This window comes from Petromyzon marinus, chromosome 62 (assembly GCF_048934315.1).
Source record: "Petromyzon marinus isolate PM22_M1 ecotype Great Lakes invasive population chromosome 62, UKy_Petmar_22M1.pri1.0, whole genome shotgun sequence".
Classification (NCBI taxonomy): Eukaryota; Metazoa; Chordata; class Hyperoartia; order Petromyzontiformes; family Petromyzontidae; genus Petromyzon; species Petromyzon marinus.
The window spans coordinates 278,547-306,496 of record NC_133728.1 but is presented as its reverse complement, the minus strand read 5'-3'; the positions used below and the strand labels follow the sequence as shown (position 1 = coordinate 306,496).

At 55.6% G+C, this 27,950-nt stretch overlaps 1 protein-coding gene across 1 annotated transcript; it reads left to right on the top strand.

Moving 5' to 3' along the window:
• Window positions 1–18: 18 nt before the first annotated feature.
• GBE1 (1,4-alpha-glucan branching enzyme 1) lies at window positions 19–25,890 on the top strand. The gene is made up of 16 exons (XM_032977143.2): window positions 19–312; window positions 4,756–4,925; window positions 6,331–6,446; window positions 6,691–6,816; window positions 6,980–7,115; window positions 7,527–7,617; window positions 7,964–8,173; window positions 16,019–16,134; window positions 16,383–16,510; window positions 17,321–17,419; window positions 17,703–17,813; window positions 17,927–18,098; window positions 18,775–18,959; window positions 19,390–19,520; window positions 20,080–20,197; window positions 22,138–25,890. Exons 1-16 carry the CDS (start codon window positions 212–214, stop codon window positions 22,192–22,194), a joined length of 2,067 nt encoding a protein of 688 aa, XP_032833034.2. The 5' UTR covers window positions 19–211; the 3' UTR covers window positions 22,195–25,890.
• Window positions 25,891–27,950: the final 2,060 nt, after the last annotated feature.

Below are 27,950 nucleotides of genomic sequence, written 5' to 3'. Positions count from 1 at the left end.
TGACGTCACCGCCCCGCCCCTTATAAGAGGCGCGGGGAAGCGGGACTTGTCTCCCGGTTGCGCCCCGCGCCGCCACCGACGATTCGCGGCGCGCCCTCCATTCACTTTGCGCGGTGCACGCCATCCACGGGCCGCGTTCGCCTTGGTTTTGCGACCAAGCGTTCGCGTAAAATAATATAAAATAGATTTTAAATTCGACAGTCGCTGTGAAATGTCGTCGTCCAAGACGGGCGGGGTGACGCCGCCGCGGCTGAGGGCCCTGGTGGAGCTCGACCCGCTGCTGCAGCCCTACGAGGCCGACTTCAAGCGAAGGTGACCGGTGTGGTGGGGGGTTGAGGAGTGAATGCGGCGGCACGGGCAACGGGAGACAAGGCCCGGCTCGTGTGTGTGTGTACGTGTGTTTACGTGCGGGAGAGACAAAGGCGGCCGGGCGTGGTGGCGGCGCTGTCCATCCACCCCCTCGTGTGCCGCAGTGCCGCTAGCCTGCACAATAGGTGCTGGCAGCACTTGCCCCAACAGTCTGTTACAGGCTGTACGGGGGATCTTCGTCTTATGTGTACGTGCACCTAGCCTGGCACGACACGGGATTGTGTGCTGACGTGACAGTCGCGCAGTAGCGAATGGCGGCCGCTGTGTTTTGTTTTGGGGAGACATCCAGCAGTGGATTGGCCAAGGGTATCGGTGCGCGTGTGAAGAGCGGTAGGTCGACTCGGCTGGTGCGGTGGTGCGTAGCGGGGAGACAAAGACGGCCGAGCGTGGCGCTGGCCACCCACCCCCTCGTGTGCCGCACCCGCCTTCATAGGTGCCTGCCAACAGCACTTGCCCCAACAGTTTGTCAAGGCTACACGGGGGACATTTGTCAACGGTGTGCGTACGCTCACACACGCACGCACGCACGCGTGAACCTAGCCTGGCACAACACGCTCCGTGTGTGCTGACGTGCCCGTCACACGGTGGCTAATGCCGGCTGGTGTGTAACGTTGGGAGGGCTTCATCCAGAGCTGCCAATGCGCGTGACGCGTGTGGCGTTCTGGGGAGCGGTGGCGCAGCGGTTAGCGCATAGCGCGATGAACCCGGCGACCCCGAGTTGGGATTCGCGCACACGGCCGATCACATTCGTGACGGCGAATATCTCAATGTGTTGCTGTGCCACCGCTAGATCCACTCGGCCCTAACAACGAGTGCCCGGTGTAGTGCGTGTAAAACATCGGTACCCGGGCGAGACAAAGGCGGCCGGGTGTGGGTGCTGGCCACCCACCCCCTCGCGTGTGCCGCGCGCTGCTCGCAAACAGCGCTTGCCCCCACAGCCTTACGAGGCTATACGGGGGACCTTGGTATGGGGGGAGGGGTCGCATTGTCGCAATCCAGCAGCCGTAAGGCTGCGCGCGCGTGTCACCGCTCACGGCCCCCACGGTGTCACATTTCGTGGACGCTGGCACCGTGGTGCAATTGTGGGGTCGCACCCTGCTCGGTGTTGCAATCCGCAGGGATCGCCGGCTAAGCTGCGAATCCATCGCCCGGCGCGGTGGAAGAGTAGGCCAAATGCCCTCGAGGGGAGCCCCCTCTTCTACAGAGCTCCCCTCGAGGTTGAGGCCTTATCTGCCAGCAGTGGCACGAGGAAGGAATTTAAAGGGCTGCCCCTGTAGCTTATTTGACATGTCACGTTCCCACGCCTCGTGGGTCTCGTCCCGAGCTCCCGCACGGCACTGCAGAAGAGCCTCCCGTGTGGGAGAGGCCCGCGGAAGTGGCCATCACAGAGCTAGCGTCGGTGTCCCTTTCAAGTCACCTCTGGACGCTGGCTAGGGTGGCGCTCGCTACCAAAGGGGTCTTTGGCCATGGATTGCAACGCTGAGAGTTTGGCTTCTTGTGGGAGGAACCCAGAGGTACTTAGCCTGGCACGACATGGAATTGTAAACAAAACATGCCAATTCGCCCCTAGTTCAGCACACCGGTGTGTTGGAGAGTAAACCCCACAACGTTTACAATGCGAGTACGACGTTTCGCCAGTAATTAAAACTAGCACCGGCAGGCGACGGCCAGATTTGACTGTGTCGAGTGGTTATGGTGAGAATTGCATTGTTAACTTGTTTCCTGTTGACACCAGTTTTTAAATAAGCGTATGCATAGTTAAACGATTAGTAGTGAATGAGTAACGGGCAAACCCTTCAATAGTAGCACAGTATTACTGATGCGTAAACTGATTTGTATTCAGAGTTAAGTTTATAAAACGTTGCTGGCACGGTGGACAGTGAGAATTTCTTCTCCCGGTGAGCCCAGGGCACGGGCCACGTGACCCCGGGCCCAGTCCCCACGTCGAACTTCACTGCCCTGCAAATTCCCATGCAGTCTGCCGCTCAAGGATGCGCCAGGCTCAGCCCTCGCCTTGGCATTCAACATTTTTTTTCTGGTCCACCAGGCAAGGCCCCACCGAGCTGTGCGGCTGCTTTTCAGAAGCGACCTGGCCACAAATGATAGCTCAAGGAAGCAGCTTATCACGCAAACTCCAAATATACAGCAGCAGCAGCAGCAGGCGTCCGGGTCGGGATAGAACCCACGACCTCCTGTATAGCAGGCGAGGGAGACGACATCTATGCCACCCGGCACGCGGTTTGTAAACGTTAGCACCGGGTGGAGGCATCATCCGCCCGGCTTGCGGCAGGGCTGGGGGACACCGCACCACCGCCCGGGTTGGAGCCCGGGCGTTGGTGGTGGTGCGTTCGTGGCTCGCTCCCTGCGGACAGCGGCACAGACTTTGTGGATAAAGAGCAGGGGGAGCCCCCCCCCCACCGGTACCCCATCGGCTGGCACCCCTCCTCTCGACGTGTACTGGGCACGCGCCCGGCACCGGGGGCAACTCGGGGCAATAGCGGACCCGCGGGTGACATTTGGGAGATGTATTTCTGGGCTGTGACTGGCCCAGTTTAATTAGCGGAGTGTCGCAATGCCACTGCCATGGTATCGCGTGTCCCAGCAAGACGGCGTGTGGGCTCAAGGTCATTTGAATGAACGCGCCTGTGTGCCTGTGTGCGAGCACACGGGCACACGCAGCGGTCAGCGGGCCGCGCTACGAACCCGGCGACCCGAGTTCGATTCCCGCTCACGGCCAACGCCGGTGATAGCGATTATCTGAACCGGTGCTGGGCTTCCCCTAGGTGGACTCTGCCTTAAATGAGTATCTGGTGTGGCGTATAAACATTAGCACTCTGATATGGGACCTTTCTTGCCAGTATCAAAATATAACAATGAATCCTTATTCAAGGAATCCTGTCTGCATTCACCACACGTACTTGTGGTGGTGAACGTGCAAACAAAAAAACAACACGCTCTGACAACATACGGGCATTGTCTTTGAAACTGATTGGTCCACACCAGAGACGGCTTTCTGCTGAGCCTAGTCTCAAAGTGTTAGACCTGTTTGGTGTTTTAACATCTTGACACAACTGTTTCATTGGCAGAAAGGGTAAAACTCTTTGTTATATTTTAATACGGCAAGAAAGGTCCCATATTGTAGCTGCTCACTCCGAGCTATGAATGCCTTGAGAGTGCATTGCCTTTGTGCTGTTCGCCTTGTGGCGTCCTCTGGATGCAAAGGTGGCCGGGCGAAGTGTTGTCCATCCAACCCGCTCCGCCTCATGTACCATAGGTGCTCACTAACAGCACTTGCCCCAACAGTTTGTTAAGGCTATAATGGGAATTTGGGTGAGTGAGTGTGGAGTTTGTAAGTTCTCTCTCTCTCCCCCTGTTCTGCTTGGTTTTCCTCCCGCATCTCAAGTTTCCTCCCCCATGTAAACATTCATTACGTGAGCCAATAACACCTTAATATGAAGAGGACTGCAGAACTTGGTCAATTGTTGGTATTGTCGGCTCCTCTGCAGTTCCTCGGGGCTCCTCTGAGTGGGTACTCGCGATATTTCAGAAGCAACCTGGATATCACAAATGTCAGCTGAATGAAGTTGCTTATCACGTGGAAATAGAGAGAGCAGCAGCTGAATACTCTACACGTGCGATGTTGATTCTAAATGTGGATGGAAAATCCGGAGGACCCAGAGGAAAATCAACGCGACCACGGAGAGGGAGACACGCAGACTCCAAATATACAGCAGCAGGCGTCAGGGTTGGGATTGAACCCACGACCTCCTTTACACCAGTCGAGGTAGTTGAGTCATTGCCGGCATTGTTTTTGTGCGTGTTGGTGTGCGTGGGTGTGCGCGTACGAACGTGTGCGTGCCCGTGCGCGTTCGAGTGTGCGTGTGGGCGTGCGTGTGGGCGTGCGTGTGCGTGCGGGTGTGTGTGTGTGTGTGGGTGTGTGTGCGGGTGTGTGTGTGTGGGTGTGTGTGCGGGTGCGTGTGTGTGTGCGTGCCCGTGCGTGTACGAACGTGTGCGTGCCCGTGCGCGTTCGAGTGTGCCTGTGCGTGTGTGTGTGTGGGTGTGTGTGGGTGTGTGCGCGTGTGTGGGTGTGTGTGGGTGTGCGCGTGCGTGCGGGTGTGTGTGCGTGGGTGTGTGGGTGGGCCGTGCGTGTGGGTGTGTGCGTGCGTGTGGGTGTGCGCGTGCGTGTGGGTGTGCGCGTGCGTGCGGGTGTGTGCATGTGTGTGGGTGTGTGTGTGTGGGTGTGTGCGTGTGTGTGGGTGTGTGCGTGTGTGTGGGTGTGTGCGTGTGTGGGTGTGTGCGTGTGTGTGTGTGTGGGTGTGTGTGTGGGTGTGTGTGGGTGTGTGGGTGTGCGCGTGCGTGCGGGTGTGTGCGTGGGTGTGTGTGTAGGTATGGGCGCATGCAGGAGCTCCTGGGGAAGATGGAGCAGCACGAGGGGGGTTTGGATGCGTTCACGCGCGGCTACGCCACGATGGGCATCGTGAAGGGCCCTGACGGGACGCTGTGCTGCAGGGAGTGGGCCCCTGGGGCCCAGGCCCTGCACCTCACGGGGGACTTCAGTGGGTACCCCCACCGCACCGCCGCACCACCACACCGCATCACCACACCGCACCACCACAACAACAACAGCAGCAGCGACGGCCGTGTGCCACTAAGTGGCGGTGATGTCACCGCGGCGCCTGTGCCAGGCTGTGTGCACTCTGAGGCCACCGCGTGAAGTGCGTGGGGATCTTGCTGACGGCACGGGCAACGGGAAAGAGGGCCGCGCGTGTGTGTGTGTGTGTACGCACGCACGCGCGTGTGTGTGTCTATGCACGCACGTGTCTACGCATGTGTGTGTGTGTGTACGCGCGTGCGCGCGTGTGTGTGTACGCACGCGTGTGTGTTTATGCGTGCGCGCGTGCGCGTGTGTGTGTTTACGCGCGTACGCGTGTGTGTGTTTACGCATGCACGTGTCTACGCGCGTGTGTGTGTACGCGCGCGTGTGTGTGTTTGCGCGCGTACGCGTGTGTGTGTTTACGCATGCACGTGTCTACGCGCGTGTGTGTGTTTGCGCGTGTGTGTGTTTGCGCGCGTGCGCGTGTGTGTTTGCGCGTGTGTGTGTTTGCGCGTGTGTGTGTTTGCGCGCGTGTGTGTGTTTGCGCGCGTGCGCGTGTGTGTGTTTGCGCGTGTGTGTGTTTGCGCGTGTGTGTGTTTTCGCGCGTACGCGTGTGTGTGTTTGCGCGCGTGTGTGTGTTTGCGCGCGTGTGTGTGTTTGCGCGCGTGTGTGTGTTTGCGCGCGTGCGCGTGTGTGTGTTTGCGCGTGTGTGTGTTTGCGCGTGTGTGTGTTTGCGCGTGTGTGTGTTTTCGCGCGTACGCGTGTGTGTGTTTGCGCGCGTGTGTGTGTTTGCGCGCGTGTGTGTGTTTGCGCGCGTGTGTGTGTTTGCGCGCGTGCGCGTGTGTGTGTTTGCGCGTGTGTGTGTTTGCGCGCGTACGCGTGTGTGTGTTTGCGCGTGTGTGTGTTTGCGCGCGTGTGTGTGTTTGCGCGCGTGCGCGTGTGTGTGTTTGCGCGCGTGCGCGTGTGTGTTTGCGCGTGCGCGTGTGTGTTTGCGCGTGTGTGTGTACGCGCGCGTGTGTGTGTGTTTACGCGCGTACGCGTGCGCGTGTGTGTGTTTACGCGCGTACGCGTGTGTGTGTCTACGCATGTGTGTGTACGCGCGCGCGCGTGTGTGTGTGTTTACGCGCGTACTCGTGTGTGTGTCTACGCATGCACGTGTCTGTGCGCGTGTGTGTGTACGCGCGCGTGCACGTGTGTGTGTGTGTGTTTACGCACGCACGCATGCGTAAACATCGCCACAACGGAGACGAAGGCGGTCGTGTCCACACCCCCCCTCGTCTGCCGTACCGGCCTTCGTAGGTGCTCGCTAATGGCACTTGCCCCGACGGTGTTCAGGCTTACCCGGGGGACCTTTGTCTTTGTCTCAGACGGATGGGACCACTTCTCGCACGCCTTCTCGCGCCTCGAGTTCGGGAAGTGGGAACTCCTCCTGCCCCGCAGGCCTGACGGCTCCCCCGCCATCCCGCACGGCTCCAAGCTCAAGGTGAGCCCACGTCTAGGTGCGCTCGGCCTCAAACGGACGGGCGCGGCGCATCACGGCGGTTATATCGTCGTCAGCGTCGTCACCATCGCTGTGTTTGGCATGGTCGTGACGATGGTGACGATGTTGATTGTGGCTGTAGTGTGGATGGTAGCGATGGCGGTAGTGGTGATGTTGTTTTTGTTGATGTTCACATTGACGTTGTTCATGGTTTTGTTGATGGTGATGTTGTTGTTGTTGATTTGAGGTGGTGGTGGTGACGAGCGATGGCCGCACGCTGTTCCGCATCTCTCCGTGGGCACACTACGTCACCAAGGAGGGTGCAGCTGTCACCTACGAGTGGGTGCACTGGGACCCACCGAACCCCTACCAGGTGTCTAACCCGAACCCTATCTACAACACTGCCACAGCCACACCAGGTGTCACACCACAACGTCTATCACATCCCTGGCTGCGAGGTGAATCCTCACCATAGGCCCCCTCCTCTGGCGCTGCCTCTAACGCGGTGCTCTGCCGGTGCCCCCCGCGTGGCGCAGCGCGTGCACCCTGTGCCCGCGTGCCCACGCAGTCTGCGCATCTACGAGGCCCACGTGGGCATCTCCTCGCACGAGGGCCGCGTCGCCACCTACGAGCACTTCACGCGTAACATGCTGCCCCGCATCAAGAGGCTCGGTGAGTCATTCACTCGCTAACTCGCTCGCTACACGTGCCACACGCTGCCCCGCATCAAGAGGCTCGGTGAGTCGCTCGCTAACTCGCTCGCTCGCTACGCGTGCCACACGCTGCCCCGCATCAAGAGGCTCCATGAGTGTATTCCGCCTCCTCCTCGTGCCTCCATCGAGTCGTCCCCTCTCTCTGTCTCTACGCGAGCGATGAGCGGGCACCGTGCGGCCGTGGTGACGTCACGAGGCGTCGCCGTCACCGTGTAAACGTCATCATCGCGGAGACGGAGGCGGCCGAGTGCGGTGCTGGACGCAGCCGCCCCCCCGCATCTCCCCCTCGGGTGACGTGCTCGCTCGCAGTACTTGCCTCGCCTGCCGGTCGGGGCTATATGGGGGACCTTTGTCTGCGTCTGCGCTTCAGGGTACAACTGCATCCAGCTGATGGCCGTCATGGAGCACGCGTACTACGCCAGCTTCGGATACCAAGTCACCAGCTTCTTCGCAGCCTCCAGGTCCGTGACATCACCACCAACATAGGCGTCATCGCCAACATCGTCATCGCCAACGCCATCATCATCGCCGACATCATCATCATCATCATCGCGGCCGCCGACATCATCATCATCATCATCGCCGGCGTCGACATCGTCGTCACCATCAACACCAACATCACCGCCTTTCACCGGCATCACCGACTCCGACGTGACCGTTGGCTCCTTCGGCACCGTCGTCGCCGTCGGCGCCGTTGACGCCGCTGCCGGCACCGGCACCGCCACCCGCGCCGTCACCGCGAGCGCCGCCGGCGTCTCCCCCCCACCCCCCTTACCCCCGCCCCCCCCCCCCCGCCCCCCCGTGCAGTCGCTACGGCACCCCGGAGGACCTGAAGGCGCTGCTGGACGCGGCCCACGCGCTGGGGCTGCGCGTGCTGCTGGACGTGGTGCACAGCCACGCGTCGCGCAACACCGAGGACGGCCTCAACGAGTACGACGGCACCGACGGCGCCTTCTTCCACGCGGGGCCACGCGGGGCCCACCCACTCTGGGACAGCCGCCTCTTTGACTACCGCAGGTGGGCGCCGCCGCCGGGATGCTCGTGGACACCGTGGTGGTGGTGGTGGTGGTGGTAGAGACCGCGGTGGTGGTGACGGTGGTGGTGACGGTGGTGGTGACGGTGGTGGTGACGGTGGTGGTGACGGTGGTGGTGACGGTGGTGGTTGAGACTGGTGGTGGTGTTGGTGGTGGTGACGGTGGTGGTGGTGGTGGTGGTGTTGGTGGTGGTGTTGGTGGTGGTGGTGGTGGTTGAGACTGTGGTGGTGTTGGTGGTGGTGTTGGTGGTGGTGGTGGTGGTGGTGGTTGAGACTGTGGTGGTGTTGGTGGTGGTGTTGGTGGTGGTTGAGACTGTGGTGGTGTTGGTGGTGGTGTTGGTGGTGGTGTTGGTGGTGGTGGTGGTGGTTGAGACTGTGGTGGTGTTGGTGGTGGTGTTGGTGGTGGTGTTGGTGGTTGAGACTGTGGTGGTGTTGGTGGTGGTGTTGGTGGTGGTGTTGGTGGTGGTGGTTGAGACTGGTGGTGGTGTTGGTGGTGGTGTTGGTGGTGGTGTTGGTGGTGGTGGTGGTGGTTGAGACTGTGGTGGTGTTGGTGGTGGTGTTGGTGGTGGTGTTGGTGGTGGTGGTGGTGGTTGAGACTGTGGTGGTGTTGGTGGTGGTGTTGGTGGTGGTGGTGGTGGTTGAGACTGTGGTGGTGTTGGTGGTGGTGTTGGTGGTGGTTGAGACTGTGGTGGTGTTGGTGGTGGTGTTGGTGGTGGTGTTGGTGGTGGTGGTGGTGGTTGAGACTGTGGTGGTGTTGGTGGTGGTGTTGGTGGTGGTGTTGGTGGTGGTGGTGGTGGTTGAGACTGTGGTGGTGTTGGTGGTGGTGTTGGTGGTGGTGTTGGTGGTGGTGGTGGTGGTTGAGACTGGTGGTGGTGTTGGTGGTGGTGTTGGTGGTGGTGTTGGTGGTGGTGGTGGTGGTTGAGACTGTGGTGGTGTTGGTGGTGGTGTTGGTGGTGGTGTTGGTGGTGGTGGTGGTGGTTGAGACTGTGGTGGTGTTGGTGGTGGTGTTGGTGGTGGTGGTGGTTGAGACTGTGGTGGTGTTGGTGGTGGTGTTGGTGGTGGTGTTGGTGGTGGTGGTGGTGGTGGTGGTTGAGACTGTGGTGGTGTTGGTGGTGGTGTTGGTGGTGGTGGTGGTTGAGACTGTGGTGGTGTTGGTGGTGGTGTTGGTGGTGGTGTTGGTGGTGGTGGTGGTGGTTGAGACTGTGGTGGTGTTGGTGGTGGTGTTGGTGGTGGTGTTGGTGGTGGTGGTGGTGGTTGAGACTGTGGTGGTGTTGGTGGTGGTGTTGGTGGTGGTGGTGGTTGAGACTGTGGTGGTGTTGGTGGTGGTGTTGGTGGTGGTGTTGGTGGTGGTGGTGGTGGTTGAGACTGTGGTGGTGTTGGTGGTGGTGTTGGTGGTGGTGGTGGTTGAGACTGTGGTGGTGTTGGTGGTGGTGTTGGTGGTGGTGTTGGTGGTGGTGGTGGTGGTTGAGACTGTGGTGGTGTTGGTGGTGGTGTTGGTGGTGGTGTTGGTGGTGGTGGTGGTGGTTGAGACTGTGGTGGTGTTGGTGGTGGTGTTGGTTGAGACTGTGGTGGTGTTGGTGGTGGTGTTGGTGGTGGTGTTGGTGGTGGTGGTGGTGGTTGAGACTGTGGTGGTGTTGGTGGTGGTGTTGGTGGTGGTGTTGGTGGTGGTGGTGGTGGTTGAGACTGTGGTGGTGTTGGTGGTGGTGTTGGTGGTGGTGTTGGTGGTGGTGGTGGTGGTGGTTGAGACTGGTGGTGGTGTTGGTGGTGGTGTTGGTGGTGGTGTTGGTGGTGGTTGAGACTGTGGTGGTGTTGGTGGTGGTGTTGGTGGTGGTGGTGGTTGAGACTGTGGTGGTGGTGTTGGTGGTGGTGTTGGTGGTGGTGGTGGTTGAGACTGTGGTGGTGTTGGTGGGGACCGCTTTAATGTTGATGGTGGAGACCGCAATAACACTGTCACACTAATACTACCACAGTAACACTGTCACACTAATACTACCACAGTAACACTGACACACTAATACTACCACAGTAACACTGACACACTAATACTACCACAGTAACACTGACACACTAATACTACCACAGTAACACTGACACACTAATACTACCACAGTAACACTGACACACTAATACTACCACAGTAACACTGTCACACTAATGCTACCACAGTAACACTGACACACTAATACTACCACAGTAACACTGTCACACTAATACTACCACAGTAACACTGACACACTAATACTACCACAGTAACACTGACACACTAATACTACCACAGTAACACTGTCACACTAATGCTACCACAGTAACACTGACACACTAATACTACCACAGTAACACTGTCACACTAATACTACCACAGTAACACTGACACACTAATACTACCACAGTAACACTGACACACTAATACTACCACAGGAACACTGTCACACTAATACTATCACAGTAACACTGACACACTAATACTACCACAGTAAAACTGACACACTAATAGTACCACAGTAACACTGTCACACTAATACTACCACAGTAACACTGACACACTAATACTACCACAGTAACACTGACACACTAATACTACCACAGTAACACTGTCACACTAATACTACCACAGTAACACTGACACACTAATACTACCACAGTAACACTGACACACTAATACTACCACAGTAACACTGTCACACTAATACTACCACAGTAACACTGACACACTAATACTACCACAGTAACACTGACACACTAATACTACCACAGTAACACTGACACACTAATACTACCACAGTAACACTGTCACACTAATACTACCACAGTAACACTGACACACTAATACTACCACAGTAACACTGACACACTAATACTACCACAGTAACACTGACACACTAATACTACCACAGTAACACTGTCACACTAATACTACCACAGTAACACTGGCACACTAATACTACCACAGTAACACTGACACTAATACTACCACAATAACACTGTCACACTAATACTACCACAGTAACACTGACACACTAATACTACCACAGTAACAATGTCACACTAATTCTACCACAGTAACACTGACACACTAATACTACCACAGTAACACTATCACACTAATACTACCACAGTAACACTGTCACCCTAATACTACCACAGTAACAATGTCACACTAATTCTACCACAGTAACACTGACACACTAATACTACCACAGTAACACTGTCACACTAATACTACCACAGTAACACTGACACACTAATACTACCACAGTAACACTGTCACACTAATACTACCACAGTAACACTGTCACACTAATACTACCACAGTAACATTGACACACTAATATTACCACAGTAACACTGACACACTAATACTACCACAGTAACATTGACACACTAATACTACCACAGTAACACTGACACACTAATACTACCACAGTAACACTGACACACTAATACTACCACAGTAACACTGACACACTAATATTACCACAGTAACACTGACACACTAATACTACCACAGTAACACTGCCACACTAATACTACCACAGTAACACTGACACACTAATACTACCACAGTAACACTGTCACACTAATACTACCACAGTAACACTGACACACTAATACTACCACAGTAACACTGTCACACTAATACTACCACAGTAACACTGGCACACCAATACTACCACAGTAACACTGTCACACTAATACTACCACAGTAACACTGTCACACGAATACTACCACAGTAACACTGGCACACTAATACTACCACAGTAACACTGTCACACTAATACTACCACAGTAACACTGGCACACCAATACTACCACAGTAACACTGTCACACTAATACTACCACAGTAACACTGTCACACTAATACTACCACAGTAACACTGACACACTAATACTACCACAGTAACACTGACACACTAATACTACCACAGTAACACTGTCACACTAATACTACCACAGTAACACTGGCACACTAATACTACCACAGTAACACTGTCACACTAATACTACCACAGTAACACTGACACACTAATACTACCACAGTAACACTGTCACACTAATACTACCACAGTAACACTGTCACACTAATACTACCACAGTAACACTGACACACTAATACTACCACAGTAACACTGTCACACTAATACTACCACAGTAACACTGTCACACTAATACTACCACAGTAACACTAACACACTAATACTACCACAGTAACACTGTCACACTAATACTACCACAGTAACACTGTCACACTAATACTACCACAGTAACACTGACACACTAATACTACCACAGTAACACTGTCACACTAATACTACCACAGTAACACTGACACACTAATACTACCACAGTAACACTAACACACTAATGCTACCACAGTAACAATGACACACTAATACTACCACAGTAAAACTGTCACACTAATACTACCACAGTAACACTGACACACTAATACTACCTCAGTAACACTGACACACTAATACTACCACAGTAAAACTGTCACACTAATACTACCACAGTAACACTGACACACTAATACTACCTCAGTAACACTGACACACTCATACTACCACAGTAACACTGTCACACTAATACTACCACAGTAACACTGTCACACTAATACTACCACAGTAACACTGACACACTAATACTACCACAGTAACACTAACACACTAATGCTACCACAGTAACAATGACACACTAATACTACCACAGTAAAACTGTCACACTAATACTACCACAGTAACACTGACACACTAATACTACCTCAGTAACACTGACACACTAATACTACCACAGTAAAACTGTCACACTAATACTACCACAGTAACACTGTCACACTAATACTACCACAGTAACACTGACACACTAATACTACCACAGTAACACTGTCACACTAATACTACCACAGTAACACTGTCACACTAATACTACCACAGTGACACTGTCACACTAATACTACCACAGTAACACTGTCACACTAATACTACCACAGTAACACTGACACACTAATACTACCACAGTAACACTGTCACACTAATAGTACCACAGTAACACTGACACACTAATACTACCACAGTAATAATGACACACTAATACTACCACAGAAACAATGACACACTAATACTACCACAGTAACACTGACACACTAATACTACCACAGTAATAATGACACACTAATACTACCACAGTAACACTGACACACTAATACTACCACAGTAATAATGACACACTAATACTACCACAGTAACACTGACACACTAATACTACCACAGTAACACTGTCACACTAATACTACCACAGTAACACTGACACACTAATACTACCACAGTAACACTGACACACTAATACTACCACAGTAACACTGTCACACTAATACTACCACAGTAACACTGTCACACTAATACTACCACAGTAACACTGTCACACTAATACTACCACAGTAACACTGACACACTAATACTACCACAGTAACACTGTCACACTAATACTCCCACAGTAACACTGACACACTAATACTACCACAGTAACACTGACACACTAATACTACCACAGTAACACTGACACACTAATTCTACCACAGTAACACTGTCACACTAATACTACCACAGTAACACTGACACACTAATACTACCACAGTAACACTGTCACACTAATACTACCACAGTAACACTGGCACACTAATACTACCACAGTAACACTGGCACACTAATACTACCACAGTAACACTGGCACACTAATACTACCACAGTAACACTGTCACACTAATACTACCACAGTAATACTGTCACGCTAATACTACCACAGTAACACTGACACACTAATACTACCACAGTAACACTGTCACACTAATACTACCACAGTAACACTGTCACACTAATACTACCACAGTAACACTGACACACTAATACTACCACAGTAACACTGTCACACTAATACTACCACAGTAACACTGTCACACTAATACTACCACAGTAACACTGTCACACTAATACTACCACAGTAACACTAACACACTAATACTACCACAGTAACACTGTCACACTAATACTACCACAGTAACACTGTCACACTAATACTACCACAGTAACACTGACACACTAATACTACCACAGTAACACTGACACACTAATACTACCACAGTAACACGGACACACTAATACTACCACAGTAACACGGACACACTAATACTACCACAGTAACACTGGCGCACTAATACTACCACAGTAACAATGACGCACTAATACTACCACAGTAACACTGTCACACTAATACTACCACAGTAACACTGTCACACTAATACTACCACAGTGACACTGTCACACTAATACTACCACAGTAACACTGACACACTAATACTACCACAGTAACACTGTCACACTAATACTACCACAGTAACACTGGCACACTAATACTACCACAGTAACACTGACACACTAATACTACCACAGTAACACTGTCACACTAATACTACCACAGTAACACTGACACACTAATACTACCACAGTAAGACTGTCACATTAATACTACCACAGTAACACTGTCACACTAATACTACCACAGTAACACTGGCACACTAATACTACCACAGTAACACTGACACACTTATACTACCACAGTAACACTGACACACTAATACTACTACAGTAACACTGTCACACTAATACTACCACAGTAACACTGTCACACTAATACTACCACAGTAACACTGTCACACTAATACTACCACAGTAACAATGACACACTAATACTACCACAGTAACACTGTCACACTAATACTACCACAGTAACACTGTCACACTAATACTACCACAGTAACACTGACACACTAATACTACCACAGTAAAACTGACACACTAATACTACCACAGTAACACTGACACACTAATACTACCACAGTAACACTGACACACTAATACTACCACAGTAACACTGACACACTAATACTACCACAGGAACACTGTCACACTAATACTACCACAGTAACACTGACACACTAATACTACCACAGTAACACTGACACACTAATACTACCACAGTAAAACTGACACACTAATACTACCACAGTAACACTATCACACTAATACTACCACAGTAACACTGACACACTAATACTACCACAGTAACACTGACACACTAATACTACCACAGTAACACTGACACACTAATGCTACCACAGTAACACTGACACACTAATACTACCACAGTAACACTGACACACTAATACTACCACAGTAACACTGACACACTAATACTACCACAGTAACACTGACACACTAATACTACCACAGTAACACTGACACACTAATACTACCACAGTGACACTGACACACTAATACTACCACAGTAACACTGACACACTAATACTACCACAGTAACACTGACACACTAATACTACCACAGTAACACTGACACACTAATACTACCACAGTAACACTGTCACACTAATACTACCACAGTAACACTGACACACTAATACTACCACAGTAACACTGACACACTAATTCTACGACCACTGTGCTGTGTGTGTGTGTGTTCTGTGTGTTTGTGTGTGTGCTCTCTGTGTCTGTGTGCTCTGTGTGTGTGCTCTGTGTGTGTGTGTGCTCTGTGTGTGTGTGTGCTCTGTGTGTGTGTGCTCTGTGTGTGTGTGTGCTCTGCGTGTGTGTGTGCTCTGTGTGTGTGTGTGCTCTGTGTGTGTGTGCTCTGTGTGTGTGTGTGCTCTGCGTGTGTGTGTGCTCTGCGTGTGTGTGTGCTCTGCGTGTACTCTGTGTGTACTATGTGTGTGTGTGTGCTCTGTGTGCTCTGCGTTGTGTGTGTGGGCTCTGTGTGAAGCTGGGAGGTTCTGCGTTTTCTGCTCTCAAACCTGCGCTGGTGGATGGAGGAGTACGGATTCGATGGCTTCCGCTTTGACGGCATCACGTCGATGATTTACCACCACCACGGTGTAGGTGAGACATGTGGGGACATGCGGGGACACGTGGAGATGCACACAAGGAGACGTAGCGACACGTGGAGACACGTGGATACACGTGGAGACGCACACAGATGCACACAGAGAGACATAGGGACACGCGGGGACATCCAGAGACCCAGACATTCGGGGACACACACACACACACACGATGTTGATGGTGTGTGTCTCGGAGCGGGCTTCAATAGCGATGTTGACGATGTTGACGATGTTGACGATGTGCAGGAGAGGACTTCTCTGGGAACTACGAGGAGTACTTTGGGCTGCAGGTGGACGAGGACTCCCTCGTCTACCTCATGCTGGCCAATCACATGCTGCACTCCTTTTACCCACAATGCACCACGGTCGCAGAGGTACCGCCCCCCCGTCCCCCCCACCACACAGCTCGAGTCGTTGGCAGTGTTGACGATGCAGTTTGCGTGTTGTGGTTTTTATTTGTTGTCTTGCTCTGGTTGACCACAGCCTGTGCAGGGCCTATAAACGTCTGGCAGCTCACCAGCATTGACTCAAGCAAGGCTGCCTCTGCTGTCGAATCAGTGCTGTGGGGATTGAGCACTCTTAAGGATGTGTGTGTGAGTAAGGAATAATTGTAGGTTGTATCTGGAGAGAGGGACGCGTGAAGGAGGAGGATCGTTGATATCGATGGCGTTGGGGACGCACAAATCCCCCCAACCCCCACCCTCGTTCGATTCCCGCTCACGGCCAACATCAACGCCGGTGACGATTATCTGAAACGGTGCTGGGCCTTCCCCTAGGTGGACTTGGCCTAAAATGAGTGCGTGGTGCAACGTGTAAAATAAATCGGCACTGGGGAGATGAAGGCGGCCGGCCGTGGTGTTGGCCACCCACCCCCACGTGCGCCGTGCCGGCCTTGATGGGCGCTGCCGGCCTTGATGGGCGCTGCCGGCCTTGATGGGCGCTGCCGGCCTTGATGGGCGCTGCCGGCCTTGATGGGCGCTGCCGGCCTTGATGGGCGCTGCCGGCCTTGATGGGCGCTGCCGGCCTTGATGGGCGCTGCCGGCCTTGATGGGCGCTGCCGGCCTTGATGGGCGCTGCCGGCCTTGATGGGCGTTGCCGGCCTTGATGGGCGCTGCTACTCTCCCACGGCACTTTCCCCATCAGTCTGTGAAAGGCTACACGGGGGACCTTTGTCTGCGTGGCAGGAGGTGTCAGGGATGCCGGCGATGTGCCGCCCAGTGGAGGAGGGGGGCGCCGGCTTCGACTACCGCCTGGCAATGGCCATCCCGGACAAGTGGATCCAGGTACCACCACGGTGCACCGCCGCCGCCGTCGGCCATGCTCAATCCACTGCTGCATGAAGGCCTCCCGAAGCCGTCGCAGTCTCCATCTTCACGTGTCACCTTGCGTCTCTGTCCCCCCCTGCTGTGTGTCCCCCCCCCCGTGTCCCCCCTCCACGTGTCCCCCCCCCTCCACGTGTCCCCCCTCCCCGTGTCCCCCCTCCCCGTGTCCCCCCCACTGTTCCCCCCCCCCCGTGTCCCCCCTCCCCGTGCCCCCCCCCACCCGTGTCTCTGAGCGTCCCCGTAGATAATCAAGGAGCGCAAGGATGAGGACTGGAACATCGGGGACATCGTCCACACGCTCATCAACCGGCGGCACGGGGAGAAGTGCATCGCCTACGCGGAGAGCCACGACCAGGTGACGAGCCCGAGGCAGAGACCTCCCGTGGTGTCGCCTCTCACGGGAAAGTGACGCTCGGCCGCTCATTCGCGCCGCCCCCATCCCCTGGCCCCCCTCCGCCGTGGCCCCAGGCGCTGGTGGGGGACAAGACGCTGGCGTTCTGGCTGATGGACGAGGCGATGTACTTCGACATGTCCATCCTGTGTCCGCCCAGCGTCGTCGTGGACCGGGGCATCCAGCTGCACAAGCTGATCCGCCTGCTGACGCACGCGCTGGGCGGCGAGGCCTACCTCAACTTCATCGGTAGCGGCGCGACCCCCATCGTGCGTGTGCGTGCGCGTGTGTGTGCGTGCGTGTGCGTGTGTGCGCGAGTGTGTGCGCATGCGTGCGTGTGTGTGTGTGTGCGCGTGTGTGTGTGTGTATGCGTGCGTGTGTGTGTGTGTGTATGCGTGCGTGTGTGTGGGGAGCGGTTAGCGCCGTGCTGTGCTACGAACCCGGCGACCCCAGTTAGATTCCCGCTCGCGGCCAACGCCGGTGGCGATTTATCTGCACCGGTCCTGGGTCTCCCCTAGGTCGACTCGACCTGAAATGAGTATCTGGTGCAGTGTTGCGTGAACATCGCCATTGGGGAGACAAAGGCGGCCGAGCGCGGTGCTGGCCACCCACCCCCTAGTGCGCCGTGCCGGCCTTCATAGGTGCTACTCTCTAGCAGCACTTGCCCCAACAGTCTGTTAAGGCTCTACGGAGCGGCGGGCGCAGTGGTTAGCGCCGTGTGGGCCACCGCGCCGGGACCACAGAGTTTGATGGGCGCTGGTGTGCGAGGCCTTTGATGGCCGGGTCACGGACACCTCGAGAGCCTCGGGTCACGGTTCAAGCCCCCGGCTCGTTTCGTTGTCGGGGTGTTCGCAATGTCCCGTGTGACACGGCTTCGTCTGGAACCTCGCCACCACCGCCCCGAACCTCCCGACCCCCGTCGCAGGCAACGAGTTCGGGCACCCCGAGTGGCTGGACTTTCCCCGGGTGGGGAACGGCGAGAGTTTCCACTACGCGCGGCGGCAGTTCCACCTGGCGGACGACCCGACGCTGCGCTACCAGCACCTGCAGGCGTTCGACGCCAGCATGAACCACGCGGAGGAGAAGTTCGGCTGGCTCGCGGCGCAGCAGGTCGGCCGACACCGTCGCGCGGACGGCGCGGTGCGCTCGCTCGCCGCCGTCGGGCGGTGGCGCGGTTGGAACGCGGCGGGCCGCCCCGGTTAATACCGTGCGCCGTATGAACCGGGACGCGCTCCGCCGCCGTCTGCACCGCTCACGGTGGACGCTCCGGGAACCCCGTGGCGTCGTTGGCAACGAGCGGTCGGCCGTCGTGTGCCGGCGTCGCGCCTCGCGTTTGACAAATTCTAAAATTGCCATCGCACCTCTCCCACCGGGCCCCCCACGTGTCCCTCCCCCCCCCTCTCGGCCCCCTGCCCCATGCTGGGGAACCATCGCCCCGCGCTATGGGAACGGCGCCGACGTCAAACGTACTGAATAGCAACGGCAATAATAATAATAATAAGAGTGGTAATAGTAGTGGTTGTTGTGTGTGCATGTGCAGGCGTTTGTGAGCTGCAAGCACCAGGGCGACATGGTGGTGTCGTTTGAGAGAGCCAACCTGCAGTTCGTGTTCAACCTGCACCCCGCCAACAGCTACACCGACTACCGCATCGGCGTGCGCACGGCCGGGAGGCATCCTCACTCGCTGGCCGCACGCACGCACACGTCGCAGCGTGCGTGTCGTGATGTGCGTGTCGCAGTGTCTGTATAACCGTAGGGGGTAAGCACAGTGCCAGTCGTATCGCTCGGCCAACCCACGGCACCTTGGTCTGTCCCGTGACCTCCTGTCGGCGAGCCGTCGACACTTCACGTGGCCTCAAAGCGCACCTATCCTGGCACAGGCGCCGTGCTGACGTCACCGCCACTTAGTGGCGGATGGCGGCTGTTGTTGTTGTTGGTGTCTGCGTGCCTCTGGGGGAGCGGAAGAGTAGCAGTTGGCGTGGTGCGCTTCAAGCCCAGAGACCCCAGTTGGATTCCTGCTCGCGGCCATAACAATTGACGATTATCTGAACCGGTCTTGGGCCTCCGCTATGTCGACTTAGCCTTAATTAGGTGCCTGGCGCGCAGTGGGTATTAAAGATGAGCCGTGCGGAGACGAAGGCAGCTCCAGCGGCTTCCGCGAGTCTCTCGCGCCTCCGCCCCTCCCCCCGCGTCTCCACGTAGCCTTGAGTCCTTGACGGCGAGTCTGCAGGTACCACATAGTCCTGGACTCGGACACGCGGGAGCACGGCGGGCACGAGCGGCTGCAGCACGACGTCGAGTTCTTCTCCAGCCCCGTGCCCATCGGGGGCCTCCAGCACTCCATCCTGGTGAGGGGTGCAGGGGGGGAGTCGGGGGCAGGGGGGGGAGTTGGGGGCAGGGGGGGAGAGTTGGGGGGAGTTGGGGGCAGGGGGGGGAGTTGGGGGCAGGGGGGGAGTTGGGGGGAGTTGGGGGCAGGGGGGGGAGTTGGGGGCAGGGGGGGGAGTTGGGGGCAGGGGGGGGGAGTTGGGGGGAGTTGGGGGGGAGTTGGGGGCAGGGGGAGGAGTTGGGGGCAGGGGGGGGAGTTGGGGGCAGGGGGGGGAGTTGGGGGCAGGGGGGGGAGTTGGGGGCAGGGGGGGGAGTTGGGGGCAGGGGGGGGAGTTGGGGGCAGGGGGGGGGAGTTGGGGGCAGGGGGGGGGGGAGTTGGGGGCAGGGGGGGGGGGAGTTGGGGGGAGTTGGGGGCAGGGGAGGGCAGTTGGGGGCAGGGGGGGGAGTTGGGGGCAGGGGGGGGCTCGTTCAATCCCAGAGACCGACCGTAAAGTCGCCATGGCCAAAACGAATGCATGAGCTCCAGCACACGTAACGAATACTAACATGGATTAGTCATAGCACTGACACACATGCACCAGCCACAGCACTGACACACATGCACCAGTCACAGCACTGACACACATGCACCAGTCATAGCACTGACACACATGCACCAGTCACAGCACTGACACACATGCACCAGTCATAGCACTGACACACATGCACCAGCCATAGCACTGACACACATGCACCAGCCACAGCACTGACACACATGCACCAGTCATAGCACTGACACACATGCACCAGTCATAGCACTGACACACATGCACCAGTCATAGTCATAGCACTGGCACACATGCACCAGTCATAGCACTGACACACATGCACCAGTCACAGCACTGACACACATGCACCAGTCACAGCACTGACACACATGCACCAGTCACAGCACTGACACACATGCACCAGCCATAGCACTGACACACATGCACCAGCCATAGTACTCGCACGTGTGGTGGGGTGAAGTGTGGTGGGGTGAAGTGTGGTGGGGTGAAGTGTGGTGGGGTAAAGTGTGGTGGGGTCAAGTGTGGTGGGGTCAAGTGTGGTGGGGTCAAGTGTGGTGGGGTCAAGTGTGGTGGGGTCAAGTGTGGTGGGGTCAAGTGTGGTGGGGTCAAGTGTGGTGGGGTCAAGTGTGGTGGGGTCAAGTGTGGTGGGGTCAAGTGTGGTGGGGTCAAGTGTGGTGGGGTCAAGTGTGGTGGGGTCAAGTGTGGTGGGGTCAAGTGTGGTGGGGTCAAGTGTGGTGGGGTCAAGTGTGGTGGGGTCAAGTGTGGGGTACCACCGTCTCTTCCTAGACGTCTGGCCGGTGTGGAAGAGGAGGCTCAAATTTACCCCTCCTGGGCGGGGCTCTGTCGAGCTCCCTCGAGTGGGGGCTGAGGGGAGGGGGCTTCATGATGGCCATGTCGGGACACGTGACGGCCTGGGCACATTCCCTAATGCTGTTGGTTGAAGGCTCAGAGCCAGGCTAGGGCGCTTCGGGTTCAAAGTTGGTGTACTAATGTGTCTGCGTGTGTCCGTGTGTCTGCGCGTGTGTTTTCGTGTGTCTGCGCGTGCGTTCCCGTGTGTCTGCGTGTGCGTTCCCGTGTACACACGTGTGTGTCCGTGCATTTGTGTGTGGCTTTTTGTCTATGGGTGGGTTGGTGTCTGTGTGTTCCCTTTGTGAGTACATGAGTTGTGTCTGTGCGCGTTTGTGTGTGTACCTTTATGTGTGTACGTGTCTAACTACTGTCTGTGTGTCGCTCTGTATGTGTGTCCATGTACGTGTATTTATACGCGTGTGTGTGCATTAATGTGTATATGTATAATACACACTTGCGTGCGTGTGTGAATTATCACGTGTGTTTCCATACACGTCCGTGCATGAATGTGTACATGCATGTGTGCACGTCCGTCCCATGTGTTTGTCCACGCACGCACGCACCAGCTGTACATCCCCTCGCGCGTCGCGGTGGTCCTGGCCAACAGGGAGCTGGACAACTAAGACCATTCACGACTCTGCATCGTGAACCAATCAGATCGGCGTTACTACCGATCATAACATCAACCCGTTCCTGCAACCTATCGCCAGCTACGCGCGCCTGACCGGGGTGCCACCCTCTCTACCTCTCACTCACGCGCGCTGGCACGCTCTGTCACGCTGTGTCACACTTGCACGCTGCTGCGTGCTTGTCATGCTGTGTCACGCTGTGTCACATGCTGTCACGCTGTGTCTCACGCTGTGTCACGCTCTGTCACGCTGTGTCACGTGCTGTCACGCTGTGTCACGTGCTGTCACGCTGTGTCACGCTGTGTCACGCTGCCACGTGCTTGTCACGCTGTGTCACGTGCTGTCACACTCACATGCTGTGTCACGCTGTGTCACACACGTGCTGTCACGCTGTGTCACGTGCTGTCACGCTGTGTCACGTGCTGTCACGCTGTGTCACGTGCTGTCACGCTGCGTCACACTCACATGCTGCCACGTGCTTGTCACGCTGTGTCACGTGCTGTCACACTCATGCTGCCACGTGCTGTCACGCTGCGTCACACTCACATGCTGCCACGTGCTGTCACGCTGCGTCACGTGCTGTCACGCTGTGTCACACATGCTGCCATGCTGTGTCACGGGCTGTCACGCTATGTCACGCGCTGTCACACACTGTCATGCACGACGGCTCAGCATCTCACCTCCTCCACTCTGTGCCAATTCCTCTATGCTCGCTCACCTACTCGCTCACCTATTCACCTGCTTGCTCACCCATTCACGTATTCCCCTACCCACTTCTCTACTCACTCACCTACTCACCCACTCATCTACTCACCCCCCCCCCCCCCACTGACCCCCCCCCATCCTCTGCTCTGCGTCTATGCCCCTCGCTCTTTGCCTCCTCTCCCCCTGTCTGTGGGTACCGTCTGTGCCCCACGCCAGGGGACGTCCAGCGATTCTCTCTCCGAACTCTTCGCAGCGCTTTCCGTTTGACAGCAAACGATGAACGGCCGTGCGGCGTGACCCCGAAAAGTTCCAAACTTTAACTCGGTGCGGCGCCCTGACCACGCGTCTCCAAGTCCGCTTTAAAGGAAAAATAAGGAAATGGGATGCCTTTATTCTAGTTTATTTTTTAATTAACCGCGTTTTTTGCCAAAGTTTTGATAACCGCCGATCGCCGCTCCTGCCGGGGACGCACGACCCGGGTTGCCCGACCCAGACGACGTCTCGCAATCGGATGCACCACCGAGTTGCGTGGCCCTCGCTCGTCGTGAAAACGTTCTGACCGGTCAAGGATGGTTTAGCGCTCTCCGTTCCGACTCCTGAGTGGAGATGCACGGTTGTAGTGAAGAGTTGAAATTGTGATTTCGTTTCTTAATGTTTCTAAGATTATCTTGCAAATTAAAGTAATTGGTACAGCAGCTATTCAGTTTAAGATAACGCTTTAAACAACACGCTTAGAGATGCTTTCGCACACTCGCAGGCACACACAAAAAACACTCGCACACAAAAATCACACACGGCCGCTCGCATTCACAGACACTCGCTCACGGACACTCGCACACACACAGACGCTCGTTCACACACAGACACACGGACACTCACTCGCACACGGGCACACGGACGCTCACACACGGACACTCACACACGGACACTCACACACGGACACTCGCACACGGACACTCGCTCACACACAGACACTCGCTCGCACACAGACACTCTCACAGGGACACTCGCACACGGACACTCGCTCACACACAGACACTCGCTCACACACAGACATTCGCACACGGACACCCGCACACGGACACTCGCACACGGACACTCGCTCACACACAGACACTCGCTCGCACACAGACACTCGCACACGGACACTCGCTCACACACGGACACTCGCTCACACACAGACACTCGCACACGGACACTCGCTCACACACGGACACTCGCTCACACACGGACACTCGCTCACACACGGACACTCGCACACGGACACTCGCACACGGACACTCGCTCACACACAGACACTCGCACACAGACACTCGCACACAGACACACACAGTCACACAGACACACACTCACACACAGACAGACACACACACTCGCACACACAGACACACACACAGACACACAGACACACAGTCACACACAGACACACACTCGCACACCTTTCCTCTGCCGCCGGCTCGGCGTTCGCTCGGCGTTCGCTCCGCGCGGCTCGTGGCGAGCGACTCGCAGTCCACTTTGTGGCTGGGCCACTGCGGAACGATCGTCACGAGCCCTCCGCCACCCTGCGCGGCCACCGACTCTGCGTGCACCCTCCATCGCGTCGGGCTGCCTCGGGTGGTGGAGGCTCACGCGGGCGCAGATTCGGTCGGCTCGTTTGGAGAGCTCGCCCGCCCCGCCCCCCAAAAGTATTTTGAACAAATGGCTGTGACCCATCACTCGGTGCATTGCAAAGCTGTCGTTTGGGGTAATTGAAGTCGTACATTTCATGGCGAGTTAAATGTCTTCTTTAAATGTTCTCGTGCAACGGGCCGGCGTGCGCATCGAACGCGGCGCGGGCTGCGATGTTGAAGCCTTCGCGCCCGTGGCACGGCAGCGCCACGGGGAGGGGAGGCGAGGAAGTCATTACTGGGAACAGAGAGGGGAAGAGAAAGGAGTGGGAGATGAGGGGGGGGGGACAAGGGTTGAGAAGGAACGGAGAAACGGGAGCACGGGGGTCGGGGAGACGAGGAGGGAGAGGCTGTGGCAGCAGCAGGGAGAGGCAGCAGCAGGGAGCGGCGTCTGTTTTCACAGTGGGCGGGGAGAGGGAAGGAGCTCGGTGGGTGTGGCCTCACGGAAGCCACGTGATTGAAGGGAGGCTGCAGCTGGTTTAGAGATGGTCCAGTGATTAGAGGACTGGCTGCAGTTGATGAATGTTGTAGTGAATAATGGCACAAAACCCGATGCAATAAAAACGCGAAGTAGAATTGTGACTCTTGGGGAGACTGATGTCGCGATGATCGTCGTCGCATTGTGGACACATGAATGTCGTGTCGTGATCCCCGGTACCCATAGCTCGGTCGTGGTTCGTACCGCCACGCGTGTACTTGTGTGTTATTTGTCCCAATCCTACGTAACTATATATGTCGAGGCATTAATCGGCACTCCCCCATGCTGTTAGCGGGTAGCTTCCCCTTCGCGTCAACAGAGGGCAGAAGTGCGATTACGCGAATGTCAAGGACGAAGGCCAGAGGAGCCAACGGAAATCCCTGGGATCAGGGATCCTGGGACACAATCCCCAAACCCCGGGAGGGAGTCCCCAAACCCCGGGAGGGGGGACTGGGGGATGATGTCACCTTCCAGAAGCTTCTGGAAGGGAGGCGGGGCTAGGGCGGAAGCAAGCCACGGACCTCTGAAGGGTCCGCCTCGCTCATCTCCAAGCCGAAGAGCGAAGACGAAGCTGAAGATAGGACCCTGGACCCAAGCTTCAGGGTCCTATCTTCTAAGGGCCGGAGCTGAGTGAGGCCAGCGGTCAGGGCCCGCAGACCTTGGCACGGTCGGGTCAGCGTGGCCTCCCCTAGGGCCCCTAGCCGGGGGGCTAAGAATTTGAGTGGTCCCAGGGTCGCCCGGAGGCCACGCCCCCTCGGGTATCGGGTGGAAGGGGCTCGTTACCCCTTTGTTTTAGGGACCGTGTGACAGCAGTTAAATAAATATCGTGTTGCCCCACAAGTTCTCCTCTGGTTATTGACCCACTACATATACACAACGTGTGTAAATATACAGTTCTATACATGTATACTTATCTGTGCATATATATTGCTGATCACACATATATGTAAGTTCATTGGGGTGCCACTCGATCTGCATCGCGCCCCCTCCTCTCAAGTTGCCACTCGCGGTGGTCAAGTCAACGGGCGAGGGCCGCATTCTGGTCTCGAGGGACCCTGGGCTCACCCACCCGCCTCTCTCTGTGTGCGCGCGCGCCTCTCTCTGTGCGCGCGCGCCTCTCTCTGTGCGCGCGCGCGCGCCTCTCTCTGTGCGCGCGCGCGCGCCTCTCTCTGTGCGCGCGCGCACACTCATTGACCTACCCACTCACCTACCCACTCATTTACCTACTCGCCAACCCACCCATTTACCTACCCACTCACCTACCCACTCATTTACCTACCTGCCTACCCACTCATTGACCTACCCACTCACCTACCCACTCATTTACCTACTCGCCAACCCACCCATTTACCTACCCACTCACCTACCCACTCATTTACCTACCTGCCTACCCACTCATTGACCTACCCACTCACCTACCCACTCATTTACCTACTCGCCAACCCACCCATTTACCTACCCACTCACCTACCCACTCATTTACCTACCTGCCTACCCACTCATTGACCTACCCACTCACCTACCCACTCATTTACCTACTCGCCAACCCACCCATTTACCTACCCACTCACCTACCCACTCATTTACCTACCTGCCTACCCACTCATTGACCTACCCACTCACCTACCCACTCATTTACCTACTCGCCAACCCACCCATTTACCTACCCACTCACCTACCCACTCATTTACCTACCTGCCTACCCACTCATTGACCTACCCACTCACCTACCCACTCATTTACCTACTCGCCAACCCACCCATTTACCTACCCACTCACCTACCCACTCATTTACCTACCTGCCTACCCACTCATTGACCTACCCACTCACCTACCCACTCATTTACCTACTCGCCAACCCACCCATTTACCTACCCACTCACCTACCCACTCATTTACCTACCTGCCTACCCACTCATTGACCTACCCACTCACCTACCCACTCATTTACCTACTCGCCAACCCACCCATTTACCTACCCACTCACCTACCCACTCATTTACCTACCCACTCACCTACCCACTCATTTACCTACCTGCCTACCCACTCATTTACCTACCCACTCACCTACCCACTCATTTACCTACTCGCCAACCCACCCATTTACCTACCCACTCATTTACCTACCCACTCACCTACCCACTCATTTACCTAGCTGCCTACCCACTCATTGACCTACCCACTCACCTACCCACTCATATACCTACCTGCCTACCCACTCATGTACCTACCCACTCACCTACCCACTCATTTACCTACCTGCCTACCCACTCATTGACCTACCCACTCACCTACCCACTCATTTACCTACTCGCCAACCCACTCATATACCTACCTGCCTACCCACTCATTTACCTACCCACTCACCTACCCACTCATTTACCTACCTGCCTACCCACTCATTTACCTACCCACTCACCTACCCACTCATTTACCTACCCACTCACCTACCCACTCATATACCTACCTGCCTACCCACTCATTTATCTACCCACTCACCTACCCACGCATTTACCTACTCGCCAACCCACCCATTTACCTACTCGTCTTCCCACTCATTGACCTACGCACTCATTGACCAACCCGCTCAATGACCTACCCACTCATTAACTCACCTACCCACTCATTTACCTATCCACTCACCTATTCACCTGCCTACTCACTCACGGGCCCACTCACCTACACACTCACCGACTCACCTACACGCTCACTAACTCACCTGCACACCCACTCACCTACACGCTCACCGACTCGCCTACACGCTCACCCACTCATCTATTCACTCGCCTACCCACTCACCTAACTCCTCACCTCCCCACTCGCCTGCTCACCCAGGATCTCCTCCTCTCCATCCCGGCCTTTAACAGCGGTGTCTCCTCGTGCGTGCAGCTCTGTCGACC

What these genes read in the sequence shown, in the direction of transcription:
- GBE1 (XM_032977143.2), top strand. Translation starts at nt 212, where the DNA reads ATGTCGTCGTCCAAGACGGGCGGGGTGACGCCGCCGCGGCTGAGGGCC. An exon ending in TCCCGGACAAGTGGATCCAG is followed by an intron (nt 17,420 to 17,702) that starts GTACCACCACGG and finishes GCGTCCCCGTAG; the next exon opens with ATAATCAAGGAGCGCAAGGA. An exon ending in GCTGGCTCGCGGCGCAGCAG is followed by an intron (nt 18,960 to 19,389) that starts GTCGGCCGACAC and finishes GTGCATGTGCAG; the next exon opens with GCGTTTGTGAGCTGCAAGCA.